Source organism: Marmota monax, unplaced genomic scaffold (genome assembly GCF_021218885.2).
Source record: "Marmota monax isolate L192 unplaced genomic scaffold, Marmota_monax_Labrador192_F-V1.1 WCK01_AAM20220418_F8-fsc00038, whole genome shotgun sequence".
NCBI classification, from domain to species: Eukaryota; Metazoa; Chordata; class Mammalia; order Rodentia; family Sciuridae; genus Marmota; species Marmota monax.
In genome coordinates, this window is record NW_026692498.1 from 4,626,291 (window position 1) to 4,651,744 (window position 25,454).

The window sequence follows — 25,454 nt, forward strand, 5'->3', positions numbered from 1 at the left end:
GCCGGTGCACACGGTTTTATTTCATCTTTAAATAACTTAACGCCTCGGAAACAAAAACCCGGGTCTGAATGCCATCAGTGAGGTTCTGGCAGACAGAGGACGACGTGGCAGAGAACAGCGGGGTGTGCTCAGAGCGGGTCTGGAGCGGGCCTCGGCCACGCAGGTGGTCTGGGACGCTCCTCTGGGACGGTCACCCGGGAGCAGCCATCTCACCCAGTCCCCAAGCCCAGCGAGAGGTGGGGCAGGAGCAGGCCAGGAGCCTTCCTGACAGACGGGGGCCCCGAGGGACGAGGGTCGCTGCAGGCACAAGGGAACAGCCAGGAGGAGGGCCCTGGGCAGCGCTGACAGGACCCACCTCAGCAGCCTCCCCAGCTCCGCAGCTGACAGCTCGAGGGCCAAGCCACTCATCGGGGACACGCTGCTGTCCCAGCCCTGCCCCAGGTCACAGCCCGCCTGGGGACGCGGCGTGGCCCGTGCAGGCTCTCCCCGGGGCAGGCGGCGGTCACGTGCCCCTCTCCTTCCTCCTGCTCGTCCTCTGGCGGCTGAGCTCGCCCAGCTTCCTGTCCAGCTTGCTCTGCAGCTGAGCCCTCTTGGCTGGATCCAGGGACCTGTCCTTGGTCCCGCTGCCTGCATAGAGGACGCCTTCGCGGCTGATTCTCTGCCGCGCGTGGGCACGAGCCTTCTCGCCACAGCCGTGAACCTGAGAGGGACATGAAAGTCAGGGTGGGACAGGAGCCTGCAGCCTGCTGCCCAAGGGCTCAGGGACCTTGGGAGCCCCATGTGAGGCCCTGGACAGGTTCCCTCCTCCCGGCAGGTCCGGCCTTCACCCTGGAGGCTACAAGCCACCTGGGGCTGGCAGCAGGCCCGTCAAAGTGTGTGGACAGCAAATGGCACCCCTGCTTGACCACACGGTCCCCACGGCCACTTCCAGGCCGCAGTCTTGCTGCCCAACTTCTCCAGGCCGGCCTGGCCTCTACCTCCCACCTCCACCCAGCCTCAGCCCACCCCGGCACCCCGACTGGTGGGGGCCGCCCACTGCCTCCGTGGCTCCTAGAGTGCTGGGCACTAGCACCGACCCCTGTGCTGTTCTCGTTCCCAAGCCAGCACCAGGCCCAGCACCTCCCGAGGCCCCTGCCTGGCCTGCTGCCCTCGGCCCCCACACCTGGCGGGGCTTCCTCACCCAGTCGTGCTCAAGGAACAAATGCAAGTCACCAGGGCCACCGCGGGCCCCACCACACATCCCATGTCCCCCTCCTCTGAAGCAGACTGTCCCATGGAGGAACCAAGTCCCCACCAGCATGGCCATGACTCAGCAGGACGGCCTCTGACCTGGCCCAGGTGTCCACATGAGTCTGAGTCCAGGTCTGACTGTTTTAAAGAATGCACCCCCAGGACAGCGGGGGCTGGGGGAGCAGGCGTTTCCACTGGGTGGGTCCCCAGAGCTGGCCCCCCACAAGAGGGCCACAGACCTCGGGCAGGTGGTGGCTGAGGCAGTAGCGGTGGCCACAAAGCTGGCAGAGCTGGCCGAGGGTCACGACGCTGGCCGAGCACTTGGCGAAGGCACAGGTGCTATCGGCCTTCATGGCAGCCGACAGCAGGGTGTCAAAGTCCTCCTCGGCAGGAGCCGCTGGGGCCGCACGTCCTGGGGACAGAGGGGTCACTGAGGCAAGTGGGAAAGACAGGCAGAACAGCCTGCTGGGCACCCAGGCAGAGTGGCCGCGCCGATCCCACCCTGAGCACGGGCTCCTGCCTCCAGGTTTGGCACGGCGCCGACCGTGCTCAGCAGAACCCGCTGGGTCCAGGCCACGGGCCCCGCGACTCCACTGGCCCTCGCTCCTCGCTGACCAGTGGCCTCAGCCCTCCTCCTGCTGAACACCCACAGCAGGGCTGGGAGTGGCGGCCAGCGCAGATGGAGTCCTCAGAGGGCCTCACCAGAAGACCCTGCCCCAGGGAGTGCAGCCCGGGCCAGCATGCAGGCCAACTCCAGGGGCAGACCACACAGGTCTGGGTGACCACACAGGGGCACAGGGGGCAAGACCACGAGACCCTCGACGCTCTAACAGGAAGAAACACTCTGAGGTTAAAGGAAGATGTTCATGAGTAGAAAGAGACGCCAAGTTACACGTGGGCACAGCCCCGAAAAACACGTGTGTGCCTGACACACCTCCACCCTCGGGGACACTGAGTGCTGGCCCCGCAGGCTCTGGGCAACCAGGCGGGCCTGGCCTCCCTGTCCCTGTGCCCCACATTGTTCCCTACTGGCAGGTGGGTGCCCTGCGGTGACCAGGCTCCCAGGGTCAGGATGGTCAGCTTCAGAGGTGGGCAGCACAGGAGACCGTGACCTCAGCTAGAGCCTCACTCGCCAGTGGCTGGTCCCTGGCAGCTGTTCACACCCCCAGGTGCTGCCTGTGCATGCCCCTTCCTTGCCCACCTCCCCGAGAAAGGGCTGCATCAAGGTTCGCCCTGCTGTGCTCCCACATGGACCAGTGGCCACCCCATCAGGGGAGGGACAGCGCTGACCTTAGCCAGTCCCAAGGAGCAGAAGCGACTTGGCCTGGAGAGACCTGGGGAGCCCCGCTGACCTCAGGCTCCCCCTCCCTGCAACGTCCCGCGGCACAGGTGTCCTTGGGAGACCAGGACGGGCAGGGCTGGGGGAGCCCATTCAGGCCCCAGTGGGGGTGACATGGCAGGGAACAGTGGGTCACAGAGGACAGCCTGAGGGACCACGGAGCCACCCAAAGCCAAGGGCACAGCCTGTGCAGATGGCCAGTACCACCTCTGTCACGGGGGTGGCCCAGGTCTGGCTCCGGCCGCCTCTGCGTCTGGCAAAGCGGGGGCTGAAGACACGCTGCCGAGGGAGAGCGGCCAGTGTCCTGGAAAAAGCAGGCCGGTGAAGCGTGGGTGGGCACAGGGGGCTCCCCCAGCAAGCAGCTGCCCATGCTGCCCCAGGGCCTAGTGCCTGCCCTCAGGGAGGGCCCTTGCGGGAAGGGCTCGCCTGCAGGGCAGGAGCACAAAGCCAGGTCCAGATGAGCTGGACATGCCACGGCCTCCGGCTCCGGCCCCGGGAGACCACTCCACACCCATACGCTGAGCACATGCGGCCTTGCTCCTGGGAACAGAAGGACCGCCAGCGAGAAGACCTGTCACCACCCTGCTGACAGGGATGTGGCTGTAACACGCGTCCCGAGGTGCCCACAAAACCCAGGCTGAGCCAGGCACGCCTGACCACCTCAGGGCCGGTCACCCAGTGGAAGCGGGGGCAGTGCAGGCCGGACAGAGGGCAGGGCCATCCTGGGGCTTCAGCGGGCCGCGCACTCTCCACCAGGGTGTGTGCTGTGGGTGGGCCTGGCCCCCCCCCCCCCCCCCCCCCGCAGCGTGGCAGCCCCTGCTGGGGTACACAGTGAACCCAGGGGTGCCCTCTACTGGGCACTGCCGAGGCTGGGGACAAGAAGGTGCCTGTGACAGTCACTGCCCCAGGGGAGCCAGACCCGGCTGGAAATGCATCACGCAGGTGCAGAACTGCCCAGAGCACTAACTCCCCCAGGGGGTCGGGGTGAGTGGGGACGTGGCTGCTGCACCCCACAGACACCACTCACCCTTCTTCTTCCTCTTGTCTGGAGCCTTCGGCAGCCCCACGCCCACGGCTGGCGGCCCCCTCCCGGCTGGCGGCCCCTTCATGGCTGGTTGCTCGTGGCCACTCTTCTCCTGGGGGGGACTCTCCAGGGACAGCGCCTTCAGATCCGGCTGAACCTGGCTGTGCGGCTGCCCGGGGGGCTGCTCTGGCTGCGAGGCGGGCTGGGGGGCTCTGCGGCCAGCCCCCGCCTTGCGCAGGGTGACTCGCCGCGCCCTGCCCTCCCCGGAGCTCTCGTGCCGCAGCCCGAGCTCCTCGGCTATCTGGTGGACGCGCAGCCGGTCGTGAGAGCTCAGGGAGGTGGGAAACTCCAGCTGCGTCTCCTCGCTGCCCAGGAACTCCATGATCGTGGCCCGGAAGCGCTCCGTGCCCCCTGCGCCTCCTGCTGCCCCCGGGCCCTCACCGTTGAGGTGGGGCTGGGGACAGGCTTCAGGGCCCCCAGGCTTCGGGCCCCGCCTCCGGCGGCTGGCAGCTTGTGGGCCTCCCTCCTGCTGCCCACCCGGTGGGCGTCCAGGTGGCCTGGCTGAGGCGGGGCCCCGGGGCTTCGCAGCCTGGCTGTGGCTCTGGGAAGCCTCGTGGGAATAGTTTTCGGGGACGATGTCGTTGAGGTACTCGAAGGCTGTGCGCACCTCCCCGTGCTCTGTGAAATAGTCCACCAAGGTCTTCAGAAAGGCATGGTTGTGGACAGTCCGGGAATCGCAGACCACAGCCACGTGGCGCCGTGCGCGGGTGACGGCCACGTTGATCCGCCGGTCCTCGGCCAGGAAGCCCACTTCACCTGCAAAGGGCCAGCTCTGAGGGAGGAGGGAAGGCCGCTCCCGCGGTCCAGTCGCAGTGCCACGGGCACCCCGCCCTTCGCCTGCCCTCAGCTGGGCTGGGGACGGCCACACTGCTCACCGGCCACGCTCCCCCACAGGCACCCCTCCTCCAGGCCTAGCCAGCCACCGCGTCCCCAGGCCACCTCCATATCTGCTCCCACCCCTCTGGTGAGGACGCTTCACCCAGCCACTGGCCAACACTGCGCCGCCACCAACAAACCCAGCCACAGAAACCTGCCTTGAGGCGGTGACTAGCAGGCCACCGTGACCGCCAGCCCAGCCACCTACCCTCTACCGGCTCCCTGGCCCCACGCTGGGCTCCCTCTGCCTGTGACACATGCCCCATTCTCCAGACTGACAGGGCTCTTCGTGGAGAGGTCCGCTCAGAAGTCCCCTGCCCAGGCCTCCGCCCCCTGGCCCCTTCCTCGCTGGTGGTTTGGTCCTCCTGAGCTTCCTGAGGGCAGGGGCTGCCGGCCACGCCCTGGGACCTGACTCACTTCTGCACTGTCCCCACAGGACTCTGGTGAGGCCTCGCACCTTTCCTATTGGACCTGACGAGGGACAGGACCACCGCCTCCTTCTCGCGGCCCTGGAAGCCATCCACAGACCTGATCTCCAGCTCCGGGTGCCTTTGCGCGAGGCTCTGCCTGAGCAGGTCCACCTGCAACCAAGCAGGCCGCGGCCTCAGCGCCCCAAGCCCCCGCTCAGCCAGGGCTCCTGCTGCAGAACTGCCCCCCCAGGGAGCCCCGCAGAAGCCCAGGAGGAGGTGCCCGCCTCCCCTGCCCGGGCGTGGCGTGAACAGACGGGAGCCATCTGCTGGCAGATGCCCTGCCACTGGACGCTGTCATTTTTCCTGGCTCATAACAGCCACCAGCCTCAGCGGTGTGGACACTGTGAGGGGGAAGGTGGCACTGCCCCACACGGCCAGCAGCTTCTACAGGGCGGGCACAACCTGGCCAGAGACTCGGCTGCGGCTGGAGAGGCGGCAGAGGGACAGCTGTCCAGCCAGGGCCACTGTGGAAGGCAGCATCCGCGGAGGCTGCTGGCCACCTGGAGGCCACCTGAGAGCCAGACCCACTCTGGGGACTCAGGAGTAGCGGCACGCGGGGAGGGCAGAGTGAGGTGACACAGACAGGTAGCTCTTGCTGAAGTCCTCTGCCTGGCCTCTAGTCACGTGAGGCCAGGACTAGCCAACTCACAGGCCACTACGTCACCCTTCCCTTTGGGCCTGTGAGTTGGCTGAGTCCCTAGGGACAGAGGGAGAGCAGGGCCCTCACACCTGGAGGTTGTAAGGCGTGATGACAGCAATGTCCCCTGCCTGGACGCCAGCATCCACCAGAGCCTGCACGTGGAGGGTGACGAGGCGGACTTCACCTGGAGGGAGGAGAGCGGCTCACAGAGTGGGGACGAGCCTGGGCACCGGGCATGCGTGACGCACTCCCCTGCCAGCTGTCCACAGGGCACATCCTGGGGGCCCTCCAGGCCTGGCAACTGGAGTGCAGGACTCCGGCTAACCCGCCCTTCACGCCACGGTGACGTCAGCCCATCAGCACCTCGAGGAGCAAGGGCTGCCTGAGACTCACCTTCAGGGCGAGACGGGAAGACGTGCCGCCCATGGACGAGGAGCCATCCGCCTGCCCTTGGGAAGAGCAACCATGCTGCCCCCCGGATGACCACTCCAAACCCCTGCAGCCCACGGGAGCCTGCTGTCGCCCATCAGCACCTCCAGGCATAGGCCATCTGAGTGACCAGCTGGCCCAGCCAGCACGCTCACCTGGGTTCCCCCTCGACTGCTCGTCATAGTCCTCCAGCTCCAGCAGCCCACAGCCGGCAGTGTCCACAAGCAACAGCGGGATGCCCGTCTCCTCCGTGGCCGCCACGCCTGGGAGGTCCCTGGCACGCGGGGGACGAGAGCTGTGCTGGACTCCCACACCACAGCACTGGCCCTTCCCACCGGGAAACACAGGGGCTGACCCCTGGAGCCTGTGCTGGGCGCCAAGAGCATGAGGCTGGGCAGACGCGGTCCAGCTCCTGGGCAGGGCACAGTCCCTCCTAGGAAATCAGTCCCTGGCTGACCTAAGCTACAATCCCCAGGACACGTTCCAGTGGGGGGGCTTGAGGGGGACACTCACCTCAGGAGGTGGCCGGCCACGGAGGGGTGGGCGTTGAGCTGCCCGCCATACATGACCTCGGAGGCCCAGCGCATGATGGCCTGGTGCATGCGGTACTGCACGGTCAGCATCCGCACCGCGCTCGCCCCCTGCTCCTCGGCCAGGCGCTCCATCAGGCTGCGGGACAGCCCAGCCTGCGCGGCCCTGCACGAGGGGAGGAGGGAAGCAGGGCCCAAGCCACCGGGAAGCCACGTGAGCCACCCATCAGCCTGTGGCTCCCACCCAGGGGGACCTGGGGGTGGGCAGTCAGACCCCAGGATGTCCCAGAACACGCCCCTCACAGGATCAGAGGAGCTCTGTGGACACGGAAGGGCCCTGGGTCACCGGGCAAGAACCACAGGGCCAGGCTGCAGAGAGCAGGAGGGCCAGAGACACAGGTGCCATGTGACAGGGGCCAGAAGATGCCACACTGAAGACCGGGGGCCACACTGCGGCCCCCAGAGGAGACAGCCCTGCCACACCTCCACTGTGAGCCAGGGAGGCTACCTGGGGACACTGGACCTCCAGAATGGGAGACCACAAACCCAGGCCAGCAGTCACCACCAAGGTGTGCCCAGCTGTCACAGCAACAACAGGAAACCAGTGCAGACGCGCCCCAACGTCTAGGTGCGCCAGCAGCCGACCCCACAGGGCACCGCCTGTGAGCCAACCCCTCAACCTCCCTGGACCTTCCGATCCCCACATCACACAAAGGAGAGGGCGACCGGAGAAGCCAAGCCCGAGCTGCCCAGCCAGCTGGCCGAGGGCCAGAACCCACCTGGCCACCCGGCTCCGGGCCTATCCTCTGGCCCCCTGGCACAGAATCTGTCCCCACGTCGACTGGCAGAACCACTGGGCAAGTGCCCAGTCCCTGGGGGTGACTTGAGAGCCGCCCTTTGGGAATGCAGAGGGCCTCTGCGTCCTTAACCACTGCTCCCCAAGGGACTGTCACCAGAAAGTGAGCCTAGGTGAACTCTGGCCCTGCAAACGCCGCAGGGCCCCACCAGAGCCCCCCAGGTCTCCTTTTCTCTCTGGGGACACACAGGGACCCACTCCCACGGAGACAGTTCCAGCCTGTCCATCTGAAGGCTCCCTGGAGGACAGAGCCCCTCTCAGGACACCTGGAGACCCCTGCAGAACACTGAGCCTCCCCGCCCAGCTTCACCGACCCCCACTTCCGCATTCCCCTGCGCCCCCATCCCACCGTGACGCGCCTGGAGGGGACGACATCCGTCCCCGTTTCTCTGAGGCTCCTGGCCGGAGGTCCCAGCCCGTCAGCAGGCCCCAGAGGTGCGACCCCTCCTTGCACAGCGTCTGGCCTCCAGCTCCAGGCTGGTCGTGACTGCACCAGAGAAGCACCAGGTCCAGACAGCAGCCCAGAGCAGCCGCAGATGGGGGACCTGGACCCTCTGGAGGACTCGCTCCTGGGCGGCCTCGCTGGACGTGGCCTGCCTCCTGGAGCCGGCCACTGAGGGCCGCCTGCACGGCCGACTCTAGGGAGACCCAGCGAGCCGCGGAGGCCCCGTGCAGCATTCTGATGGGCAGCTGCGGTTGGGGCTGCCCAACACCCTGGGGGCCGTAGTCTAGGAGGTGTGGGCAGGGAGGCCCACGGAGGCCAGGGTGAGGAGGGGACGAGGAGGGTGGACAGACGGCACCTCCTCCACCAGCAGGGCCTGTGTGGGGTCCCGGCACCTGCACCCCTCCACAGGGAGAGGCAGGGTCCCCAGGGCCTCTGCGTTCTCTGTCCAGGGCACCTACCAAGTGGCCTGCTACCCCACCAGGCCACACTCGGTGAGCACCAGGGACATGCAGGCCCTGAGCACCATGCTGAGGCCATCAGGCTGGGGCACCCTGTCCCTGCCAAGGAGCACAGTCCAGCGGGTCAGCTGTAGAAGCCAGCAAAGGCATAGCACGGGACGCGGGGAGAGGAGGTGTGACCCTGCACAGATGTCCTGCTGGACCTGGAAGGGGCCCTGGGCCTGGGGCCCTGGGGAGCGGCCTTACTTGTGAGAGACTATAGTGGGCGGCAGCTGCTTGTGATCTCCGGCCAGGATGCACTTTCTAGCCTTCAGCAGGGGGATCCAGCAGCTGGCCTCGAGGGCCTGGGCACACTCGTCAATGACCACCACGTCAAAGTGGCTCTCAGGCAGCAGCTTCAGGGGGCCGTCGGCAGAAGCTCCTGGTTGGGACAGAGACCTCTGGTCTACAGGGTGTGGTGGCGGCTGATCTGAGCCAGCCACAGCCGCAACAGATGCCCAGCAGCACCTCGACGGCCAGCCTTGCACAGCACTGTGTGCAGCAGGCTGGCCCCAGGAACACCAGCGGGGGGACTCGGGATCCCGGTCCCAGCCACCTGGTACTGATACAGCAGCAAGTGTGAGCTCTGAGCACCGGCCATTCCAGCCTCCGGTCGCTGACACTACCCGCCCTGGACCGTCTCAAGCCACAGAATGCCCCCGTCTCCGCAGGCCCTGGCTGCAGTGTCTACAGGAGGCCTTTTTCTTTGGCCACACAGAGGACTCGTGACGGCGACTCCTCCAGGAAGAAACCTCCCCGGCGCCTCAACACGAGGCCACGGCACAGCTGCTCCTTCCAGGGGCCAGGAGCAGCACGATGCGAAGGGTCCAGGGGCAGGAGGCCCCACGGCAGCCCCTCGGCAGCAGGCCCCTTCCCCGAGCCACACCCAGGCCTCATCCAACTGTTACCAGAACAGGGTGACAAGTGTGGAAAGTCCCGGCAGGAGGTGGTGGTCCATGCTGGCCCTGCTCCTCCCAGCCTGAGTGCGCCACGCTAAAGACACGTGGGTGAGCTTAACACCAAGAAACTTCCTGGACAGACCTTCCAGAGATGAGTGGGGCACCCGACCGCACAGGACAGAGCTCCGCTGGCCTTTGGACCACTAAGGATGTGTGCAAATCACGGCTGTGAGTTCACAGTGCCAAGAGGAACCAGAACTCGTTCATTCTTTCTTTCTTTTTCCCTCCCTCCCTCCCTCCTTTCTTCCTTCCTTTCTCTCTCTCTCTCTCTCTCTCTGGTGCTGGGGATGGAACCCAGGGCCTCAAACATGCTAGGCAAGTGCTGACCACTGGGCCTAATGCCCACCTAAAACCAGACACCTTGATGGACACAGCTCCAGGACCCCATCCCAGTTCCCCACCCAGCCAGGAGAGGCCTAAAAGGGCCTGTCTGACCTCTAGCAAGCGTAAAGCCAGAGGTGTCTGTGGAAACGGCAGAGCCACGGCCTCTGCAAACTCTACTCCACTCTGCAGAAAGAGTGCTGGAGAATGGTCAGGACCGGCTCTGCCAGACCCCTGGAGATCCACCCATCCTCTTGCAATCCAAGGAGCAAACGTTCATTCAAGGAAAATGGCCACGTCTCAGCAAGGTGGCCCTGTGCAGTTAACCACCCTCTCCACGCCCTGACCCTTGAAAGCAGCAGCCTGGCAGCCGCTCCTGCAAATCCCCTTCCCAGAGGCTGGCCATCCAGCCTGCCCAGCAGACCCCACTCCAAGAACACCCTGATCCGACCCAGCCCCCCAGACCAACGGCTTCTCCCGCTGTGTCATCCCACGAGCAGACAGTGGGTGAATGTCCTGAGGCAGGGGACCCCAGCAGGAGAAAACAATGGCCTGCAATGGCCAAAGTGCTGTGCCCATGCCCAGCCATGACCTGGAGACCCAGGCTCTGCCCCTGGGTTCTCCTTGAGGTTCAGCACAGCAGGAAGGAAGACTAGGAGCCGCACCCAGCCTGGTTCAGTCAGAGAGGAGCCCTCGGCACAGACGGGGAGGCTGTTCCAGGAGGCCAGAGGAATCTCTGATAACTAGCTGGCCACCAAGCTGAGAAGAGACTTTAGTGGCCACAAAGGACCACAAACGCGGGCTGTAGGTAGTTCAGAAGTGACTCACCCGACTCCAACGTCAGAGCTGCCTCACTCCTATGCCTCCAACACTGTTTCCAACAAGAACGCGCCAGACAGAGGGTCAAGAAGAGGGCCAGACGTGGGGAAAGGCAGCCAGAGGCCACCCCGGGGGGCGGGGCGGGGGTCTTACTAGACGAGAACTCTGAACACCAGCTCTTTTAAATACGTTCAAGGAAAAAAGGAACCAAATACAAAGAAGTATGAGACTCTATTTTACTAAACAGAGTAAAAGCGAAGAGACAAAAATGATTAAAAAAGAGAAGAACCAAGTAGACCGCGCCGGCTGAAACGCGCACGCACGCCGCAGTTCACCGAGGCCTCAGCAGCGACCGCGCAGGACAGGAGGCGAGGCCACTCAGCCTGAGGAGCAGAAAGGGGCTCAGGCAACTGACAGAGCCTGGAGATCTGTGGGGACACCGGGCACAGCCACAAACGCGTAGCACCGGAGAAAGGTGCCGAAAAAATATTTGAAAAAAATAATGGCTGAAAATTCTCCAAAATTTGATAAAAACATGAATCCACACGTCCAAGGGGCTCCACAAATTCCATACAGTTTTCTCAAAGACATCCACACCTCGACCAAACTGTCCACGTCATAACCAAACCGTCAGAAAAACAAAGACCAAGACTCTTGAAAGAAGAAAGAGGCACCCGTCCCTCACAGGTGTCCTCAGTAATGTCAGCAGTTGGGGTCTCGGAGGCAGCAGGACGAGCGACGTGACCAAGTGGGGAAAGGAGCCTGTCCACCAGCCAAACCACCTCCAGACACAGATGGAGAAAATAAGACATGGCCAAACAAAGAAGAGCTGAAATGACCCGTGACTAGCGGGCCCACCCTTCTAGGAACACTAGAGTCCGTCAAGTTGAAATGAAGAACGCTGGACAGCAGCGCAAACACACGTAAAGAAGAGCACCAACGGGGCGACCACGGAGACAGTGTAAGAGTGAGTGTGAGTCAGCGTGAACTTACTTTCATAAGTCAAAGTGGTAACTTACTTTCCTGCAACCTGATCTGAAAAGACCTCTGGGTCAAGCAATGATCACGACGCCTGCGAGAGCCTGGCCTCTGCTCCTCAGAGCGCCCATCACCTGACAGACGTGACCAAGAGACTCCCAGGCAGCCCAGGACCCTGGTTCTCACCGTCACACCTTGCACAACCCTTCCCCTTGGGTGCAGTGGCCCTGGCACTTGCTGATAGCCAACAGAACACGGCAACAGTGATGAGCTACCCCGTCCTCAACGCCAGACAAGATTTGAGCCTTCCTGCTAGGAGACTGTGTCCTTACATTCTTCTGAAGGAGCGCCATGTAGTGAAGTCTACTAGTCAGGTTTTCGTCACTGTAACCAAAATGCCCAACAAAAACAACGCAGAGGAGGAAAAGTTCATTTTGGCTCACAGATTCAGGGGGTTAGTCCAATGGCCACCTCAAATGCTCTGGGCCCACGGAGAGCAGACATCACGGTGGAAGAGCAAGGTGGTGGAGTGCTGCCCCATCGTGGTGGCCAGGAAGCAGAGGGCGAGCGAGGGAAGGGGCCACAGGAAAGAGGGAACTCCTGGGCACACCTCCAGTGACCACCTCCTCTGGCCCACCTGCCTATGGTCGCCGGTCAGTCCATTCAAACTAGGATGGGGTGATTAGGTCACGGCTCTCACGAGCTGATCATTTCATCCCCAAATATTCTTGCAATAACACAGAAGACCTGGGGGTCACCTCATATCTAAACCCTAACAGGAGGCCTATGCGACAAGTAGCTAAGAGCGGTGTCCAGCCAACAATCAGCAAGAAAGTCAGTTCCACAGCCCACAAGGAACTGAATGCCGCCAACAAGCACCTGAGCTCAGAAGCAGACCTTCCCAGGCAAGCCTCGGACGGCGTGCAGCCTGCAGACCCTGAGTGGGGCTGACCAAGCTGTGCCTGGACACGGGGCCCACTGGGGGCTGCTCTAAGTTGCTACATTTGTGGTGATGTTGTCAACAACAATAAATTTCAGACACACAGCCGTGCCTGAACCCCCAAATGGCAGGCTGACGGCATCCTCCACACCACCACGAGGTGCCAGGCACTGTTCCACAACTACTCCAGGGAGCAACAGAGGACCAAGGCTCGTACGTATGACCCAGGTGGAGTAACAGGAAGGGCGCGCGCTCGCACGCTCTCTCTCTCTCTCCCTCTCTCACACACACACACACACACACAGTCACACACAAAAAAAGAAAACCCGAAATAACACTTCAAGACCCTGGACAAAGGAGGTGGGTGACCCAAGACTGCCTCCCTCAGCCATCCTCAACACCAGAACAAGTGAGCCCTAGAAACCTCCTGCAGAACACTGTGCTGACAGCTACGCATGCCGTATTATGCACTATGAAGACAGAGCTCATGACAGGAGTTCTCACCACAACTTTAAAACAGCATCAAAAACACCTATAGCAAAAGAAGCTACCCAAAATGAGAACCTGGCACCCACCCATAATCCCAGGAGGCCAAGAAAGGAGGATCACAGATTCAAGGCTGTTCTCAGCAGCTTAGTGAGACCTTATCTCAACAAGTCGAAAGGGCTGTGATGTGGCTCCGTGGTAGAGCAGCCCTGGGTTCAATCCCCAGTAGCAAAAAATAAATGAATGAATAATAAAACACAAATGAAAGAACACAAAAATACAAAAAAAAAGAATCAGCTTCAGAGAAGTCTCAAGCAAGGAAACCAGAATCTCCCAAACACACAGGAGACAGGGCCAGAATAAGGGGACTGACGACAGATGGCCAGGTACACGAAGAAGACGCACTGAAGCACATCAAAATCACCTCAACTGCATCCAGGGACAAGGACAAAAATCTTTAAAGTAGACAAAATATGACATTATGTTCAAAGGAGCAAAGAAGAGGAGGATGCAGGATTTGTCTTCAGAATCCCTCATGCAGATGACGGTGCACAGCTTTAGAACACCAGGAGAAAATGTGTCAAGCTAGAATTCACACCTAGCAAAGGATCTCACTCAAAAAGCAGGCCAGATCAAGGTACTGCCAGACACAGCGAAGTCCAAAGAGTAGCAGGCGCGGTGGCCCACACCTGTCACCCCAGCACAGTGGGAGGCTGAGGCAGGCTGAGGCAGGAGGATCGCAAGCTCAAAGCCAGCCTCAGCAATGGCAAGGTGCTAAGCAACTCAGTGAGCCCCTGTCTCTAAATAAATATAAAATTGGGCTGGGGATGTGGCTCAGTGGTCGAGTGCCCCAAGTTCAATCCCCAGTACCCCCCCCCAAAAAAAAACCTCAGAGTCCATTGAATGTAGACACACACTACTAAGAAACAAAAGGGAAGGAGAGCACAAGAAATCTGGGTCTAAACCAGAGGAATGCAGAGCCCCAGGCGGTAACCGTGTGGAGAAATGTAGAAGATACGGTTCTTATTGTCTGAATCTCTTTAAAGGAAACACCCCTGGAGCAGTACCCAGTATCACAGGTTTGTGACACGCATGTAACAGGACAGGAAGAGCACTCGCACCAGGAGGAGCGCTGTCAGTCCCCACTACAAAGGTCTCAAGCTCCGTGGCAACAGGGGGAAGCCCCGGGCTTGGAGCAGCACTGCGCCCGCAGCCCCGGCAACACGGAGCCCCGGCTCGCACGCCCTCCAGACAGGAGCAGAGACTGGGAACCGCCCCTCGACTCAAAAGCAACCAGAGAGGAGGGAAAGGACTAAGGGCCAAATGGGACAAATAGAAAACAGAGAGCAGAACAAGGGGCTTCAGGTCCTGTACCAGACGCAAGTGCCCTGAACACCGCGGGGGCAGAAAGGAGCGGACAGGACAGAAAAGAAAACCCAACGCGTGCCTGCCAGGAACACAGCGGCCCCCACGCGCTAAGAGACTGCAAAGACACCTGAGAACCTCCACTGTTTAGAAACCACGTGGCAAAAAAGAAACCAAGATTTCAGGAGGGAAAAAAAGAAATCAAAAACCAAATCAGCATTTTGAAAGGAATGGAAATGAAAACACAGAATTTCAGAACTTGTGGGAAGCCACGAAGACGGTAGCTGAGCACTTACATGAGGAAAGAAGAAAGGCCTCAGACCAACGAGCCACTCCCACCCTAAGACGCTCGAGGAGAAGAGCAAACTGAGCCCAAGTCACCAGAAAGGAACAAACAGGGAAGGTCGGGGCGCAACCCACAGAACGGAAAGGGAAATGGGGAACCGGAGCCGGCTAGCGGGCGGGGGCGGGGGTGAGGACACGAAAACCACGGCCTGCAGGTCACCGTCACCACGTCCTGCAGAGGGTCTTCAAGGAACAGAGAAGTCGCACCCTCCAAAGAGCCCCAGGGCCAGAGGCCACCAGCCCTCAGGCACGGGGCGCTGCAATGCCACATGGGCACACTCAGCACACGCAGTGCCACACACTCAGTGCCACGTGGGCACATCAGCACACTCAGCGCCACACACCTAGTGCCACGCGGGCACACTCAGCACACACACTCAGCCACACGGGCACACTCAGCGCCACATACTCAGTGCCACGTGGGCACACTCAACACACTCAGCACCACACACCTAGTGCCACGCGGGCACACTCAGCACACGCAGCGCCACACAGGCACACTCAGCATACTCAGTGCCACACACTCAGTGCCACGCGGGCACATCAGCACACTCAGCACCACACACCTAGTGCCACGCGGGCACACTCAGCACACACACTCAGGCACACTCAGCACACTCAGTGCCACATACTCAGTGCCACGTGGGCACACTCAACACACTCAGCACCACACACCCAGCGCCACGTGGGCACGTTTAGCCCCGCCCGCCGGCCCGCCCCGTTCAGGCTGGGGCCGCACCTGTGTTGGTGGCCAGGACCACGCTGGCCTGCGTGAGGCTCTCCACCATGGCGGCCTCTTCCCGCTGCTTCAGCTCCTTCCTTAGCAGCTTGATTTCACTCCAGAAATTACCCCTCTCTCTCTTGTCCTGGGTCTTTCTGTTTTTTACCTGCAAATGGAAGCAAAGAGCGCCATGACCTTGCCTGTCGCACTCTCTGCGCTCAGAGCACCGTCACCACCTGCTCTAGCACAGCGAGCTCCTCCAGAGGCAGGGAAGGGGGGGGGGGCCTCTCTGAGGGGCCACGACACTCGGCCTCACACTCCACTGCACAGGGAAGAGAGGGACACCCATGTCCTAGGGAGACACGGTGGGGACAGGATGACCGCCTGCAGGGGCCAGCTGTTGCTGCTGGGGCTGGGGCTTCAAGCATCACCCACGTTTTTCAAGAGATTTAGATCAACGTGTTTCAGCCCATAATCACCCAACCACACCCACGTTCGGCTGCTCTGCTCATCTGGAATCCACAGCGGGAGGAGGTGCTCCACCGCCTGATTCACTAAGCAGCAAGGCCCGAAGCGCTGGCTTCAGCAGGTACAAGGACACGACATCGTCCACACCAGACAGAGCGAGAACCATCAAGCACGTCCCACACCACCTTATCAAGCCTCCGTCCACCAGCAGCCAGAGCTGTCCATCTGCACCAGGGCTGCCTCGCCTGGGCTGTGGGGCAGGACGGACAGCCTCCCAGCCCCTCCCTGTGGCCATCACTGCTGCGCACAGAGGGTGCTGAGGATACGGCTGCTGGGGGCAGCAAACGCGGCCGGGGCGGAAACTAGACCAGAAGGCAGAGGCCTGGGAAGCCAGCCTGCAGGGACCCTGCCACCCAAAGGGGACCTGCACCCCGGGTGCCCCCTGCTCCTGGCACCGGCCACCAGAGAAGGTGGCGTGGACGAGGACTCAGGAGGCTCACTGCTTTCCTCTTTCTCCTCGGCTGCTTCCCGCCGGTGCCAACACTCGCTGCCAGGCAACGGGAGCAGGTGGGGGGGGGCACCTAGGAAACGCTGCTTCCTGATGGGTTCCTTGCCCCCGGCAACGCCTGGAACAGGGCACCCCGTAAATGCCGGAGTGCAGCTCGCTGTCAAAGACGAGCAGGGCGGGAGAGGGCAGCCCACTTTTTAATGATTCAACGGCGGATGGAGGCGAGAGACCAGGAGGAACACAGACTGCAGGCTGAGCCACACGGGGACGCCAGGACGCACCAGGATCTGGTCGATGTCCTTCCTGATGTCTGCGACGATCTGGGTGCTGTCGCTCCGCGCCAACACCGCGTCCAGAGAGTGCTGCTGAATGGACTCCAGCAGGCGGGCAGGGTGCCCCAGGCGCAGGATCCGCTGCTTCCAGTGGGCCAGACGCTCCACCAGATTGTCCACCGCGATGTTCGAGGGGGCACAGCACAGAACCTGGGCAACGCAGTGGAATCAGGGCTGGGCGACCTTTTCTGAGTCTGTGCTACAAGACAGGAAGGCTTCGGCCACAGAGGAAGGAGCAGAGCGTGCGACAGCCAACCTGCAGCCCCTGGGCCACGGAGGACGGAGCCCTCTGCACCGCACCCAGCACGTCTGCCGCCCGGACCCAGGCCCCCAAAACCTGTCAGTCTTCAAAGCACCAAAACGTCACGTGACTTGCAACTGCAGAAGAAGGCCCAAAGATTCAAGTGTGCACTGGAAGACCAGCCACCAAATCCCACCAAGTCATTTTTACATCTGACCAACACAGGGTGCTCTTGCTTCTGGAATTTCCACTCCACTGCAGGAACACAAGGCGGCCAGCAGAGGGAGACCCACAGCCCCCACCCGTCCCCCAATCCCCACGGATGTGCAGGGCACACCCAGCCTCGCTGCTCGATGAGCACAAGGAGCCTGCCAGGCGCGGTGGTGCACACTTACGACCCCAGCTACACCGAAGGCTGAGGCAGCAGGATCATGTCTGAGGACGGCCTCAGCAATTCAGTGAGACCCTATCTCAATATAAAGAATTAATTAAAAGGGCTGCCGATGTGGCTCAGTGGCAGAATGACCCTGGATTCAATCCTCAGAGTCGCACGCACAAAAAAAGACACTCAATTATAAGCCACCAAAGCCGCTACTTGTTAAGTACCTTTTCTTGCCAGTTTTTAAACAGCTACGTAGACACCCATCCACAGGTAGGAAACCTTGGACACTGATTTAACTAAGTGGCAACAACCCTTGCAGCTCTGAAAAGCAGCAGCTCAGGTAGGCACGGTGGTGCACACCTGTGATCCCAGCTACTCAGGAGGCAGAGGCAAGAGGATTGCAACTTTGAAGCCAGCCTCAGCAATTGAGCAAGACTGTGTCAAAATTTAAAAAGGGCTGGGGATGTGGCTGGTGTTGAGTCACTTGCCCTGTATGTGCAAGGCCCTAGGTTCTGTCCCTGGCACAGCAAACAGCATAAGCTCTGCCAGTCAGTGCTGGCTTTGCTTCTCACTGGAGTGATGGCAGGTGACCCTGTCTGGGTTTCCTTGCCTACAACCTGGGCTGCTAACAGTCCCCAGCAAGCAGGGTAGAAGACACCTAGAAGGCCATGGGTTGGAAGCGGCACCAGCCCAGGCCGACCTACCAATGCCGACCACTGCCACGCCAGCTCTTGCACGGACCATGCTGCCACGTGCCAGGAGGGGCTGTCTAACACACCTCCTGTGTCCTCGGGTCAGGATGACTCAGTGGATGTGAAGACGACAGACCCTTTCTGGACCACAGCAAAGGCAAGGGAGCGAGGACGCGCACCCTGGACAGCCCGCCATCCATGCACCGCGCATGCATCCTGTCCACTAACCAGGCACAGGGTCAAGGGCCTGGTCAGCCACACACCCCAGTATGGGCCTGAACACAGCTGGAGCCAAGGAGCTTGGGCAGGGACACCCACGGTGGCTTCTGCAGTGGGAAAGGCTCCGGGAGCCTGAGCCACACTGTCCACACAGGGGCTCCTGAGCACTCCCCTGACCCGAGGGGCTGTCAGACATCAGAAGGGCCCTGCCAGCCCGCTGTGTGTGTGTGGTCTTGGGGATTGAACCCAGGGTCACGCTACCTGAGCTACACTGGACCTCAGCCTTTTTAAAAAATCTTTGTTTTGTTTATTTATTTATTTTACGTGGTGCTGAGGATCAAACCCAGTGCCTCATGCATGCCAGGCCAGCGCTCTACCGCTGAGCCCCAGCCCCAGCCCCTCAGCCCTTTTACTTTGAGACGGGGTCTCACTAAGTTGCCCACGGTGGCCTTGGACTTGCCATCCTCCTGCCTCAGCCTCCTGTCTCTGGGATTACAGGTGAGGGCCAGGATACCAGCTCCAACCCTCGCTCCTAAAGGTCCAGTGAGGTTCCTGACCAACCCTACCAGAACTGTGGCTGGGACCCCGCCAAGCGCCCACTGAGCACGGCGGGGACCCGCAGACAGTGCCCCACCTTCAGGCCCTGCTTCACAGCCTGCAGGATGATCTCAACCAAGGTCGTGGTTTTCCCAGTGCCCGGTGGTCCGTGGATGATGGCGAGCTCTTTCTGGGACAGCGCAAACAAGACGGCTTCCTTCTGGGAGGGGTCCAGGGCGGCATTGAAGAGCACCAGGGGGCCTGCAGGGACAGCAGCTGTCAGGCCCGGCCCTGCCGCCCGCCTGCCAACCTCCTCACAGGGCGCACACCGGTAGCACGCTGGACTTGGCTGTCTACGGAGGACTTCCAGAACAGGCCACGGCTATTCAGTTACATGCTGCTGGTGGCTGCCACAGCAGAGGCAAGGCATGGCCCCCATGGAAAAGGTCCCCGACCCACCGTCTGGGATAACAGGCAAGAAAGAAAGGTTTTTGGAGACACGCTGATTTCCATCATCTCACCCCTTTTAGTTAAATGACAAAAAAAAGAAAGAAATGCTAACGAATTCCAGAGTGGGGTCTCTACTCTAGATTGGAAAACTAACAAGCTTCTTATGCTCTGTGCCCGGTACTGCCCCGTGCCTGTGGCAAAGCCCCTGACTGACACGCAAGCACATTGAGCCTGCTGGCAGGGGCACTGATGCACTCATGATAACAAAATGATTTGTGAAATAGTCTAGGGGGGTCATGGGCAATGAACCCACCACCAAATCTGAAGTCCCCTGCACAGTCCACCACCCCACACCAAATCCCCTTTCCCTGGACAACAGGACATGCCACAATCCTCACACAAAGTAAATCAGCCATGAGGGTGGCCATGCCTGCAATCCCAGAGGCTAAGGCAGGAGGAGCACAGATTCAAGGCTAGCTTGGGCAATTTAGCAAGGCCCTAGGCTACTCAGCGAGACCCTGTCTCAAAAACTCCAAAGGGCGGGGGATGTGGCTCAGTGGTTAAGTGCCTCTGGGTTCAATCCACAGTACTGCAGAAAAAAAAACCTATAGTAAACAAATTTCTGGTTCAGTTTCCAGCCCACAGTGCCCTGCACAGAATATCTGACAGAAATAAAGTATTATTAAAATACGAGCACTTTAAGAATTTCAAAAAAAAAAAAGGTGGAGAGAAAAGGAATATCCATAAAGCCGTGCCATGAGGAGTGCGGACTGAAGCAGCCCGGGTCCGGGCTCTCGGTCTGCTCTGCTGTGGCTCTGGGTGAAACATCGGGGCCGCACCACCCACCCACGTTGGTTTTCATTTCGAGATGGTCTTGCTAAGTTGCCCAGGCTGGCCTAGAACTAGGGACCCTCCTGCCCGATCCTCCGGAGCCCCTGGAGTCACAGCATGCGCCACCGCACCCGGCAGCCCTGTTTCCAAGCTACTCAACAATGGAGTTGTTAGCGGGTACAAGGACAGACGGGGCTGGCGCGTGGCTCAGCGGAGGAGCACGTGCCAAGCAGGCGGAGGGCCCTGGGCTGCTGGTGACCCGGCACTGGACCTGACCAAAGCCACCGCTTCACAATCGACAGAAGCCCCCCTCTTCAGCAGTGCTGACGCACGAGCAGCCGTGCTGAGTGAAGTCCTGTGACAGTGGGCTTCCGGGACGTGCGCCTAACTGCACCCTCACACTCAGGCCCACGGTCAGACCCTGCTCGACAGCTTCAGCAACAATTAAAGAAAAAAAGTCCTCACCTATGTCACCGGCAGGGCTGGGGGCGGATCCGTGGAAGATCAGCTCTATGAGCGGGGACGCCGGCCCCGAGTGGAACTTCTTCAGAGCCACCAGAGCCCTGTGGGGGAGAGAGCACCAGAGCTCGAGGGAAGCCAGCAGCTCAGGCCAGCGTCTCACACGGGGCCCGGGCCAGGGCCGCAGCCCGGGAGCCCACCTGCCTCCACACACTCACGCCTTCAGCCGCTTGTACGTGACGTCATTGGCGAGCTTCAGTAGCCTGTAGGAACTCTCTCGATCCAAGTCCAACTGGAGGTCCTGGGACTCGTCAAAGGCCACCGTGACAGACTTCTGGGTGATACGGGTCAGGATCCCAGAGGCCAGCTGACCGCCTTCGTGGGCAGCACCATACAGACCCACAATGTCACCTGTGAAACCCAAGCCACATCGCATCAGAACTGGAAAAAGCGAGGTACTGTTTTGTGTGATAAATTCCAGGACATTTCAAATATGACGCCGTTGTGACTTTCTCCTCCTGCCTTTGTTCCCTGTGCTCGAGTCTCTGCCTCCCCTGTCACATCCCTGGCCACAGATGGGTCCACAGATCCACCGGGGCCCTGGCTGGGCACCTGGACGGAGACCCACAGCCGCCAGCTGGGCCAGGCACTGAGGGCGCAGGGGGAAAGCCGCGTCTGCAGCCCCAACAACAGGACAAGGGCGCCAGACCTCAGCGTGCCGGGGCTGCCCCCAGCTGTCCCCGCATCGCCTCCTCTCTCCAAATCCAGCCAGGACTCCAACAACCACTGGGGCAAGAGTCAATCAAAGCACTGTCCCCACAGAACAAGGCAGAGACTGACGGTGCAAGGGACGTCGTGACAGCCCCTCTCCGGGTTCCCTGGGCTGCGGCGTCAGGCAGCAACTACTGACTGTCCCTCCTGACAGGCTGTGAGCTCCGCAGAGCCTGCCTGGCAGGGGAAGGCCTGGGAGTCCACAGCTGCACACCCGGCCATGGGGGCCAAAGCCACCCCCTATGTGACAAGAGTCACGGGTGACTCCTGGACCGCCCGTGTGACAAGAGTCACGGGTGACTCCAGGACACCCCTGTGATAATGATCACGGGTGACCCCTGGGCCGCCCCTGTGTGACAACAGTCGCAACGTGAAGGGAGGTGAGCGTGGTGGGCACGCTGTAATCCAGCTGCTCAGGAGCGGGGCCGGGGGACCAAAGCTCAAGGCCAGCCTCAGCCACCGAGCGGGACCCCGTGTCCAGGTAAAATAAGAAGGGCTGGGGGCGGCGTCTGGTCGGCATCAAGATACACACCGGAAGTGAAGCTGCTGCTGGGAAGCACCCCGGCAGAGCCACCCCGCCTGGGCTCCAGGGTGACCAGCAGCCGTCCGTACAGCCCCGTGCGCTGGCTGGACACCTGCAGCTTCAGCAGACACACGCCCCGGCTCTGGAGCTCCTTCAGGGAGACGCTCTCCTGCCAGGACCTGCAAGACACCCAGGTCAGGGCTTCCGGCGGTCCCTCACCAGCTTCTGCTTCCCCGCCCTGGGGGAGAGGGGACAGAGACAGGAAGACAAGCGTCTGCCCAGGCACGTCCTCTCAGAGAGCCGAGCCTGCCCCGCCCCAACTGGCCCTCCCCGTCCTCCAGGGCAGCTGATGCCAGGGCCTCTGGGCTTTGGCTCCCACCACGCCCTGGTCCCCATCAACGCTAGGTCCCACTGCTGCCCTGATGCCCGCGCCGCCTCTCATCCTCCACCCCTGGCACCACCTAGGGCCAGTACTGCTAACCTGGACTAAACCTGGCTCCTAACTGCTGATCTCTGGGCCCTGCCTGCCCAGCTGCCCCGGGGCAGCGCAGTGCCCACCGACCCATGCCCTCAGCTGCCCTCCCTCGCCAAGAGCCATCCTCGGTGCACAGTGGCAGGACGAGCCCTCAGCAGGCCCTGCTGAGCCTGGCCCTTCCCTACTTTCCCTGATGGTCGGGAACAGCCGGGGCCACGTGCAGCCTCTGTGCTTGATGCTGAGCACCTGACGCAAAAGGATGGGTTTGTTCTCAGACAAGGTGTGGGGCGGAATTGTGGAATTGTTTCGCAATGAGGTAAAGCAGCCTCAGAGACCACCTGCGAAGCCTACCCACCATAGTGCAGGAGCTGGGATCCCACTGAGCTCCCAGCCAGCAGGGTCAGAGGCCTCTCAAGCAGATCCCGCCAAGGGGCGGGTCTGACGGGTGGGTCCCTGGGCAAGCTCCATGGCCCCTCTGTCCCTCCTTGGACAGGACAAGAGTCACAGCTCTGTAGGGCTGGCAGGAGGTCTTAAGGAGACTGACACCAGGTGCTGCTCGTCTTGCTTCAGGCAAAGGGATCCCCAAGCAAGGCCCACCCTCAGGTTGTCCAGACCTCCTTCGCCACCTCCCTGGGCACCACCCAACGCTCACTCCTCCTGTGCTCAGCACCGTCCTCCAGGAAGCCCCCCTGATGTCCTCCTAGGGCTCTCCAGCCAACAGTGGCCATGCTGCTTGGGCACAGGGCTGTTTCTGGTCATGCTTTCTGTGCAGACACTCTAACTTCCTCATCTTATTCTTTGCTTGGTGGGGAGCAGGAAGGGGACAGGGGTTCCTGGGGTTGGCCAGGGACGGACACACATGTGCCTGCCCTGAGTGACTCCATGGTGTGTGGAACAGCAGTCCTCAGGCTGTACCTGCCCTAGTGACTCCATGGTGTGTAGGACAGCAGTCCTCAGGCTGCGCCTGCCCTGGTGACTCCATGGTGTGCAGGACTGCAGTTCTCAGGCTGCGCCTGCCCTGGTGACTCCATGGTGTGTAGAACAGCAGTCCTCAGGCTGTGCCTGCCCTAGTGACTCCATGGTGTGTGGAACAGCAGTCCTCAGGCTGTGGCTGCCCTAGTGACTCCATGGTGTGTGGAACAGCAGTCCTCAGGCTGTGCCTGCCCTAGTGACTCCATGGTGTGTGGAACAGCAATCCTCAGGCTGCGCCTGCCCTAGTGACTCCATGGTGTGTAGAACAGCAGTCCTCAGGCTGTGCCTGCCCTAGTGACTCCATGGTGTGTAGAACAGCAGTCCTCAGGCTGCGCCTGCCCTGGTGACTCCATGGTGTGCAGGAACAGCAGTCCTCAGGCTGCGCCTGCCCTGGTGACTTCATGGTGTGCAGGACAGCAGTCCTCAGGCTGTGCCTGCCCTGGTGACTCCATGGTGTGCAGGACTGCAGTCCTCAGGCTGCGCCTGCCCTGGTGACTCCATGGTGTGCAGGACAGCAGTCCTCAGGCTGTGCCTGCCCTAGTGACTCCATGGTGTGTACGACAGCAGTCCTCAGGCTGCGCCTGCCCTGGTGACTCCATGGTGTGTAGAACAGCAGTCCTCAGGCTGCGCCTGCCCTGGTGACTCCATGGTGTGCAGAATAGCAGTCCTCAGGCTGTGCCTGCCCTGAGTGACTCCATGGTGTACAGAACAGCAGCTCTCAGGCTGTGCCTACATCTGCTACTCCATTTTGTAAAGCAGTAGTTTGCCATGAGCTGCTCTGTTTTGAATTTAAGTGCACACCTTGTTTATACAACTAAACACCCACCATCTGCCTGGCACGAAGTAATCATGCTAATAAGAATGACTGCCCATGAAATCGTCAAATTAATCGGAAGCACTTGGATACACAGGTATATCAAACTCAAACGGGAAAAACCTGACCCACAAGCTTATGGAGCACACTAGACCACCAAGTGACACAAAACCCCTCCCTTGAGACCCCTTAAAAAAGGAGTGTCCCAAGACTGGACACAGTGGCACCCTGACCCCATCACCTGGTCCCTTGTGAAGGGCCTTGTGCAGGAAATTCTCCACAGGAAGGAGCTTGGGAATCTCTGCCCTCTGCCTTTAGCAGAGCCGGGTGCCTCCTGCCCGTGATGACCACTCAGGCCCACTCACGCTGCCACTGCACGTGCACTGTGAGACTGCGTCCATCAGGACCTGGGCCTAGAACAAACTCCTGTGCTCCTGAAGCCAGAATTAGGCAGGCAGGCAGTATAGACAGGTAAACTGAGTCTGGTCGGATCAAGGAGGCTAATTTTGAGTGAGTGGGGGAAGTCGGAGAACGTCCTCTGAGGGATTGAGGAGGCTCCTGGGAGCCCTTCCTCCACCCTGATCCAGAGCCTGCCCCTGCCTGTTGCTGAGGTCACCTGTCCCAAGAGGGCCCCTCCCTACAGGGAGTCCTGAAGCTGTGGGTTACTGTGTCCAGGGCTGTCCACCCTGCCCTTCCCCCTACCTTTAGGCCACCCCACCAGCACTTCCTAGGCCTCGTCACACCCGCAGGAAGGAGGAGAGAAGAGGAGGAGAGCAGGAGGACAAAGGACCCTGGGACAGATAAAGAGGGCAGCCTCCCTTCTTGGCACACCAGGGTACAGCTATGGCCCCTTCTGCCTCCAGGCAGGAGTCTGTGTTAGGAGTCCAGTGCTTTTTAAATAAACCCTGCTTTATGTCCTTGCCTGGGCCTGCTGCTCTAAGGTTCAGACTTCAACACGGGGGAAGCAGGGCTCGAACCGGTAACCGGCGGTATCACTCTGCGCCTGGGCGAGTTCTGGGGCCGGTCCCCTCTCTTACCTGACCACCTGCCTTCTGAGCCCTGCGTCGCCCTGACCCCGTCCTACAGCTCCGTAGCCTGCACCTGCCCCCCTGGGGTGTGCCGCGTGAATGGGGTTCGGAGACCACAAACTGAGGCTGGAAGAAGAGAGCTGCAGGCCGCCGCCAGAGCCCGCGGCCGGGACTCTGCGGCCACCGGCAGGTGCCCACGCTGAGGAGACGCGCACCTGCCGACTGGGTGACATGGCGGGCTCCCCACAGCGGCCTCGCGCCCGCCGCCTACCTGCGCTCCTCCACCTCCGCGTCCCTCTCCAGTTCCAGCAGGTCCAGCTGCTTGGTCACGAACCTCTCCACAGTGGCCGAAGCCATGGCCGCACCGCCACGGACCCGCTGCCGCGCAGCAGCCGCGTTCCCCGCCGGGCTGGTGCGTCGAC

General features: G+C 61.2%; 1 protein-coding gene across 1 annotated transcript; it reads right to left on the bottom strand.

The window, feature by feature from the left end:
* On the bottom strand, window positions 1-25,448 carry Ighmbp2 (immunoglobulin mu DNA binding protein 2). Its single transcript, XM_046444946.2, has 15 exons — window positions 25,304-25,448; window positions 21,753-21,922; window positions 20,668-20,860; window positions 20,456-20,553; window positions 18,807-18,970; window positions 16,588-16,788; window positions 15,349-15,496; window positions 8,604-8,778; window positions 6,582-6,764; window positions 6,224-6,342; window positions 5,729-5,823; window positions 4,987-5,110; window positions 3,597-4,409; window positions 1,470-1,642; window positions 1-700 (listed from the first exon to the last, which is right to left on the bottom strand). Exons 1-15 carry the CDS (start codon window positions 25,387-25,389, stop codon window positions 503-505), a joined length of 2,940 nt encoding a protein of 979 aa, XP_046300902.1. The 5' UTR covers window positions 25,390-25,448; the 3' UTR covers window positions 1-502.
* Window positions 25,449-25,454: the final 6 nt, after the last annotated feature.

Excerpts from the sequence above, each read along its gene's own strand:
- Ighmbp2 (XM_046444946.2), bottom strand. The coding sequence starts at position 25,389 with ATGGCTTCGGCCACTGTGGAGAGGTTCGTGACCAAGCAGCTGGACCTG. Across the intron at positions 15,497-16,587 it reads AGGACATCGACCAGATCCTG|GTAAAAAACAGAAAGACCCA; the intron begins GTGCGTCCTGGC and ends TTCCATTTGCAG. Across the intron at positions 701-1,469 it reads TCAGCCACCACCTGCCCGAG|GTTCACGGCTGTGGCGAGAA; the intron begins GTCTGTGGCCCT and ends TGTCCCTCTCAG.